General features: G+C 33.8%; 1 protein-coding gene across 3 annotated transcripts; it reads right to left on the reverse strand.

Moving 5' to 3' along the window:
- Positions 1–306: 306 nt before the first annotated feature.
- LOC143534562 (glucose-6-phosphate 1-dehydrogenase, cytoplasmic isoform-like) lies at positions 307–7454 on the reverse strand. 3 transcript variants are annotated; one of them, XM_077029024.1, is made up of 14 exons: positions 7337–7428; positions 5928–6197; positions 4997–5063; positions 4741–4927; positions 4500–4657; positions 4271–4398; positions 4129–4165; positions 3976–4047; positions 3249–3396; positions 1823–1918; positions 1678–1748; positions 1473–1588; positions 1348–1393; positions 307–744 (listed from the first exon to the last, which is right to left on the reverse strand). In XM_077029024.1, the coding sequence occupies exons 2-14, from the start codon at positions 6176–6178 to the stop codon at positions 577–579; spliced, it is 1545 nt and encodes a 514-aa protein (XP_076885139.1). In that variant the 5' UTR covers positions 6179–6197; positions 7337–7428; the 3' UTR covers positions 307–576. The 3 variants fall into 3 exon arrangements, with proteins under 3 accessions (XP_076885139.1, XP_076885137.1, XP_076885138.1); XM_077029022.1 differs by having other exon boundaries at positions 308–744; positions 5928–6208; positions 7337–7454; XM_077029023.1 differs by lacking the exon at positions 7337–7428 and having other exon boundaries at positions 308–744; positions 5928–6346.
- Between the last annotated feature and the right edge of the window lie 980 nt (positions 7455–8434).

Below are 8434 nucleotides of genomic sequence, written 5' to 3' on the forward strand. Positions count from 1 at the left end.
TTAACGAGTTCATACTTCGTTTAGCCATAAGCCTAATACTAAACATAAACATTTTTTAGTTAACATAATAAATAATATGTTATAGTATTAAAATAATAATTAAGTATTCAATATTTATGTTGTATATATAAACAACTATATACATATATAAAGTAAAGAGTTTGGATCAAATACAAACGAAACTAACATGCTAAACGTGAGAATCAAGAAGTAGAATAATTATATATACAATTAGAGTAATTATTTATGTAATTACGTCATAGAGTAATTATACGTTAACTTTCCCCATAAAATAAAATATTTATAACTCGGCCCATTCTTAAGCAAACATGCCACATGATCATCTTACATCTAACCAAACTAACTGTAACTCATTGATCAAACATTATAATTATTGGCATCCAAATTCGAGTTTATCACACATTCTTACTCCCTAGTTGATGGGTAAACCACCATGGTGCATAAATGCCCTCCAACCCATCTCGGCCCATCGATAAAAAAAACCGCAAAACACACATAATGATACATGGAACATAATGACATATCCTTATTCGTATCAGACACCAGGTTTAGACTCTACAAAGTTGGAGGTATCCATATATACCCATGAGTTTGAACATAACCCGTCTTTGCAGCCAACTTGTCTGCTTCTTCAGGCCCTCGGCTCCCGGGCTTGTATGGAAGCGGTTTCATTTCACCTCTATCGATTTTGTGAAGAAGAGGCGTGAAAATCTCCCACGCCGCCTGCTCATTGTTTGATATTATAATGCTAGGTAATTTATTTAATATTATTTAGTAAGGATTAATTTCATATATACCCTTACAAACAACATAAATATCATATATACCCAAGCAAAACTTGAAATATCATATATGCCCTAACAAAGTAACTAAAATATCATATATGTCCTTATAAAACAGTTAAAGTATCATATATATACCCCTATTCAATAATAATAATTTAATAAATGACCATTTTATCGTTATTTTTCAAAAAAATTTAACTTTCATATATGCTCAATTTTAACGAATAGGCCATTCTACCCCTTCCAATTACATAATGTGTTTATAATCGACTTTTCTCACCTTTAACGACAACCAAATCGTCTGTCGTCACTTCTTCAAAACTGCAAACTATTCGAATATTTATCGCATCTAATCAGACCATAGTAATATGGTCATTTTTTTAAATGCTTTAATGAATTGGGTATATATGATATATTAATAACTGTGCAAGGGCATATTAGCATATATGATCATTTTAGTTTTGCATGGATATATATGATATTTTCAATATTTGTAAGGGTATATATGAAATTGACCCTAAGTAATATATTTGATTTATACCTTTAGCTCATCTCGACGAACAAAATGTTGTTGGTCACCCCTTATTCTGTAAAAAAAAGTAGTTATTAAAACTTTTTAGCTATCTAATTATGAAGCTAAGCTTTTGATTATTTATTGCTACTTACGTGTCGAGAATTAAACGTTCATAAGCCTCGGGAATTATGGTTTCTTGATACCTCTGTCCGTATGACAAATCCAACTCACTCTGAGCAGTTGTCATCTCAAGCCCCGGTTGCTTGACCTACATAGGATATCATGTTACGACACGCTGTCAAATGACTAAAATGCCCTTCAAGTATGGATTAAAATGCGCCAATACGAGAAACTTACTGTTAGCTTCATATACATGGCTTCTGAAGGTTGAAGCCTAATGACAAACTCATTTCTACCTTGTTTTTGACCTGAAGGTGTATATAATAAATATTGATTAATCTTAAGTTTACTTTTTATATAAAATAAAATTTATTTAACATACATTTATATATGTCGCCCGGGACATCCTTAAACTGCACACGAATTTCTGCCTTTCTTGAATTCAATGCTTTTCCAGCCTTCATAATGAAAGGAACACCTATAATATGTATATAATTAGGTTCATAAACGACTAAACGTAGGCATTAAGTCTTCAGAATGTAGGGGTGTGCACAAAACCGATAAAACTGAATCGAAACCGATAAAACCGAACCGAAAAAACCAAACCGAATTAGAAACCAACGGTTCGGTTTTGAACTTAAGCAAAAACCGAAATATTGGTTTTGGTTCGGTTTTGTATTTTGTTAAGAACTGAAAAACCGAACCGAACCGAAATAACCAAAAAATTGAAATAACCATAATATCTTAACCATAACCATTAAAGCAAAATCTACCGACGACCATATCTTTAGTTTTAACTAGGGGTGGCAATCTTGACCCATGGGTTGTATCAAAATGTATAATATGGGTCAGAATGGGTCAAACTAAAAAAAGAAAATGATTGAAACGGGTCAAAACGGGTTGACATTCTCGGGTTTTTTGTTTTGTTTTTTTTATGGAACGAGAAAAACGGGGAAAACTTTTCGGTTTTTTTACTTTTTACGTTTTTGATTTATATATCGAGTTATAATTTTTAATTATTTTTTTTTAATTTTTTGGTGAGGGATTTAGAAATGGGTCAAAATGGGTTGAGATTTCAAAACCCATTTCAAAACCCCTCACCAAAAAATTCAAAAAAAATAATTAAAAAATTATAACTCGATATATAAATCAAAAACGTAAAAAGTAAAAATACCAAAAAGTTTTTCCCGTTTTTCTCGTTCCATAAAAAAAAAAAAAACCCGAGAAATGTCAACCCATTTTGACCCGTTTCAATCATTTTCCTTTTTTAGTTTGACCCATTCTAACCCATATTATACATTTTGATACAACCCATTCAACCCATGGGTCAAGATTGCCACCCCTAGTTTTAACATATGGTTATTAACAAATATATTTGGTTGCTACATATGGTTAATAACTAATAATACTAGTACTTTTAGTTTTGATTTTTAATTTTGATTTTAAATGTATCTTTTCTTAGCTTTTAATATTTGAAGTCCAAATATTCAATATTCTATTAATCATTAGTATAAAGAAAAAAAAAAATATCATGCCCAATTTCAGTATCTTGGGTCAAGTGTTTTTTTGCCCAAAATGTTTTGGCTCGATTAGCAATACCGAAAAAATCGTATCCAAAACCGAACCAAAAAAACAAAAACCGAAAACCGAAAAAACCGAAACCAAACGGTTTTAAAAAAATCATAAAACCGAAAGTTTGGTTTTTGGTTCGGTTTTAGTCAATAACCGCACCAAACTGCACCACGCACACCCCTATCAGAATGTGTATTAAAAATATGTAGATATGAAGATACTAATAAGCTTAACACCTTCCCATCTTTCATTATGAATTCTGAGAACCATGGTTGCAAAGGTGGGAGTGTTTGAGTCATCGGGAACCGTTGGATCATCAGTATAGCCTTCATATTGTCCAAGCACGACTTCACTGTCTTCAATCGGAAGAACAGATTGAAGAACCTAAATCATATAACCATACTTTAATCGGTCAGCTTGCTATATTAGTAACAAAAAACGTCAAAATAATCAGTGTTTTAAAAACCGGTTCAAACCGGCCGTTTGAACCGGTTAAACCGGATTTCGCACAGCAGCCGGTATTTTGAGCCCGGTATTTTTGGTCGGTTTGTTAGAACATCGTATCGACGGTTTTTTTCTAAAGTACCGGTTTTTACCGGCAAAGTGGTTTTAAGTACGAGAAATTTTTTATATTTGCGGCCCATATTTTTCCAAAATTACTTTTAACCCAACAATTAACATTCAAACGTGTAAACTTTATGACTATTTTTTTAAAATTGAGTGCTTTTGTATGATTTTTTTTTAATACAGATTAACTTTTGGATTATTTTTTGTTATGGAATTATTTACCTTTGGGTTATTTTTGTAGTTGAACATGAATTTATAGGAAATTATAAGGTAAACTATTAAACCGACTGAACCTCCCGGTAAACCGGTTGTACCATTTTTTAGCCCAATCTGGTACAAGTTAAATACCGGTTTTTAAAACATTGAAAATAATAACAAAAAAGTCAAAGTATGCACCTTCACTTTCTCGTCACGAACATGTTCAGGCTTTAAAGACACGGGCTTCTCCATAGCAACTAGACAAAGCACCTACATTATGACCAAAAATTCTTAGTATATTTCTACAATAAGTTGTTGTTGTTATTATTATTATTATTATTATTATGTTACCTGTAATAGATGATTCTGTATAATGTCCCTTATAATTCTGTTAAAATATAGAGCACAAGGATTAACGAGAAGTAACAAAAAGAATGTTAAAATATAACCGATTAAAATAAGATACGAGTAATGACAGAAGTTAGTAAGTTACCCATATTGATCAAAATATCCTCCACGCCCGTCAGTTCCAAAATCCTCTCTAAACACAATCTGAATATTAGAAATATTGTCACGGTTCCATAGTGGCAAGAAGAAGCGGTTTGCAAAACGAAGAACCAGCTGCATATTAGTCAACAGAAGTCAACAAAAACCAATATTTGAAGTTTGAACAAAACTTTAAAACAAAATTAGGATTTTAATTTTTTAAAAATTGCTATTACCAAATTTTGCACCAACTCTTTTCCCAAATAATGATCGATACGGTAGATTTGTGGTTCATCAAACAGTGCTCCAATTTGAGAACTGAGTTCTTCAGCAGACGCCAAGTCTCTACCAAACGGCTTTTCAACAACAATTCGAGTCCAACCACCAAGATCCGCTGTATGAATAATTATAATCTAACTTTTATTAACCTTTTACCGGTTTATTTTTATACCGCTTATAATGCAAAAAACTGCATACATTTGTTCATGCAATAGCTTCTTATCATTTTGCAGACAGGTGGATATACAGACGGAGGAAGAGCAAGATAGAAGAGTCGTCTCGATGATCCTTCGGTACTGTTTTTCGATAGCTCGTATTCAGATATCGCCTTGTCTAACAAACGAAAGCCCTCCTCTTTATCATATGGACCGGATACATATTTGATCTATACATAAAAAGTTTTTAAAACAATTTAAAACCCGAAAATGATTAATGATATTGAGTATTATATTACCAGTTGCAGAAACTGTGCTACATCTTCCTCGTGTGTTTGCTCAAATCCTTTGCATGGTGTCAAATACCTGCAATTACAAATAAAACACACTGGTTTTACAGGGCCGTCTCCGAGAATCGTGAAAAATGTTTGGGCGTTAGATTAGTTGAGTAATTGGGTTTTAACATTAGAAATACATATTATTTTTAAAAAAATATATAAAATTTCTTCAGAAAAATAAAAATTCGGGCCTATCGAGGTGTCGGGCCAGGGTGTTGGCCGAACACCCGGCCCTGCCTCATAGCTGGTCTTGACTAGGGCTGTAAACGAGCCGAGTCGAGTCGAGCCAAAGTGTGCTCGAGCTCGGCTCGTTTTCTTTCGAGCTGAAAATTCGAGCTCGAGCTCGGCTCGTTTAAAGCTCGAGCCGAGCTCGAGCTCGTCGAGCTGGACTCCTTTAATTTTTTTTTATTATTTTTTTAATTTTATATTTTACAAATTTTGATATATAAAAGACAAAAATTTTAATTTTAACATACATATTATATAAAATTTATAAACTATAGAATTTATAACTTTATATGTTTTATTTTAGTTATTCTTTTATAAGGGTTTAGGTATCGAGTGGCATGATATATGTATAATTTTTATTTATTTATTTCTTGGTATGCTATTATTATATATAGATATTAAAATTTAGGGTTTAATCTAAACGAGCCAACGAGTCGAGCCGAGCTGACCCTGGCTCGAGCTCGGCTCGTTTAGAAATCGAGCTGAGCTCATTTAGAGCTTTTTTGAGCGGAGCTTTTTTCGAGCTATTTTCGAGCGAGCTTCAAGCGAGCCGCGGGCTTTTTAAACAGCCCTAGCCTTGACTAGTAATCAAGTACATTGAAAGTTGAAACCATCATACTTCCGATTGTAAATTTTCACCGAAACACATTGAATAAAATCTCACCCACGGATTCGATTCCTCAAATCGTCATCTGCAATCGCAGTTCTCGCATAACCAAATATATGCACATCATGAGACTGAATAAACCCTTGACGATACAAATGAAAGAGAGCAGGGAAAGTCTTCTTCTTTGCGAGATCACCCGAAGCACCAAGCACGATAATCGAGAGGCACCCGACTTCTGGCACATACTCACTTAACAAAGAATCACTCCTGATTGGAACTCTCTTCTCAACAGTCCAACCAGAACCCATAATTAAGCTTGCTTAAAGCCTAAGCAACACCTAATGCAATCAAACTAGCTAGATTAGTATTAAATAACTCAGATCAATTTCAGTTACTAACAATTAAAAGATTTAACAAATGGTGATATAATTATAAACAACAAATCCACATTACAATTCATATTACTAATGATTAAAAGATTTTACATCATCATCATCATCATCATCATCATCGTACTCAGTATATCCCACCAATAGCAAAGCTATGGTAGGGTCTGAGGAAGGTAAGATGTAGACAGCCTGACCTCTATCCCGTAGGAATAGAGAGGCTGCTTCCGGTGAGACCCCCGACTCGATAGTAGTTTTGCATCAAGCCTTGGACATAAGGCACATAGCACTCAGTCATCGGGACACCGGCTGATCGGTGCATGTACCCTTGTCTTTCAGCTATCAACGCCACCACATGATGCCTGATTAACATTCCGCCACTTTTAACGTTATTTTCACGAGATTAGTAAAATGATGTCAAAATTAGTAAAATGGTGATATAATTATAAGCAACAGATCCAAATTAATTTATATTAGATTTAACAAATGGTGATATAACTATGAACAAAAGATCCAAATTACAATTTATATTACTAACAATTAAAAGACTTAACAAACGGTGGTATAATTATGAACAAAAGATCCAAATTACAAATTATATTATAAACTATGAATTCAGGTGAACTCGAATTCGGGTTCGAATAAAACAAAAATCAATAGTTGATAAAACAAGTTGTAGTTCCTGATGAAAGATTTAACAACTGGTGATATAATTATAAACAAAAGATCCAAATTACAATTTATATTACTCAGTACTCACAATTAAGAGATTTAACAAATGGTGATATAATTATGAACAAAAGATCCAAATTACAAATTATATTATAAACTATGAGTTCAGGTGAACTCGAATTCGGATTCGAATAAAACTAAAATTAATAGTTGATAAAACAAGTTGTAGTTCCTGATGAAAGTACAGATATGATATGGTGGTGGTGATAATTGAATTAATAGTCACCACCAACCACCAAACTATGCAATAGTAGATATAATTATAAACAATAGATCCAAATTAAAAATTATATTACAATTGATCACAGGGCGATATAAACTATGAATTAAGGTGACATCGAATAATACCTGATGAAGATGGAGATGGTGGTGAGAATGGAACTGATTCGGGATGGTTTAAGTTGTTATTATTATTAATATTAATTAAGGTAGTAGGCACCACCAACCACCAAACTATGCAACAGTGAAGATGTTATGTGTACGTGGAGTGTAATACGGTTGTAGTTTGTTGACCTTTTATGGACAGCCGCCACGCGGTTGACGCAATACGTCATGTGTCGTAATATGTTTGCCACGGGGTTTGACCGGAAAAGTATTATACAACCACTTGTCTTAGGTTTTTGATATTTTGGTATTTTTGGAAATGTATACACGTGTAGTATAAGACACGAACATGAAATATTGAAAATTTATCGTGTACTTGTATCCTGAACAGGAATCGGTTAATACCAGGTAAACATGATAAGACACGAACATGCCGGAGAATCAGAGGAGGGTTCTGGCGTTCGGTGCTCGGTGGCGCCGCTGCAACGACGAGAAAGCCGGAGAACCGGAGATGTTGAGAGGTAGACCGGAGATCTGAAGAGCTACTACCAGAGGTGTGGCGGGGAACCATTTGTTTGATGTTGGATTGGAATGATGTGCGCCATGTTCAATTGTTGGTATAAAAATTTAGGGATAACTTTTTAGGATATATAACATATTATATTGTTATATATTGTTTTATTTATAAATTTTTTTTAAACAAGTGCGGGTACTTAACAGGTAAACATGTATTTTACCTGTTTAGACATGAAAACTAACAGGTCGATTTGTCTACCTGTTTAGTACACACATGTTGTTAAGGCCATATCTAATACCTGCTAAAGTCACGTACTTGTGTCTAAATTGCTATCCCTACGGAAATGTGTTTAAAATTTAATATGATTTAAAATATTATTTAACGGAGTGAAATACAGTACAAATGTGTGTTATCGACCAACGCCTTGTGTTAGAGGTGCACAAAATACCCAACTCTGGACCCGACTCGGACACGGTTTCTATTCGTACTCGACCCCCGTGTACGATTTGGTGTTGGGTTTCTCCCTGGAATCAGACCCGCTAGAACCGGCTCCACCTTTACCCATTTAATACCTGACCCGATCTTACCCAAAATAAAAACCCGTA

The sequence above is a fragment of the Bidens hawaiensis genome, unplaced genomic scaffold, assembly GCF_021521415.1.
Source record: "Bidens hawaiensis isolate Kalapana, Puna unplaced genomic scaffold, B.hawaiensis_p1.1 tig00010199_1, whole genome shotgun sequence".
Lineage (NCBI taxonomy): Eukaryota > Viridiplantae > Streptophyta > Magnoliopsida > Asterales > Asteraceae > Bidens > Bidens hawaiensis.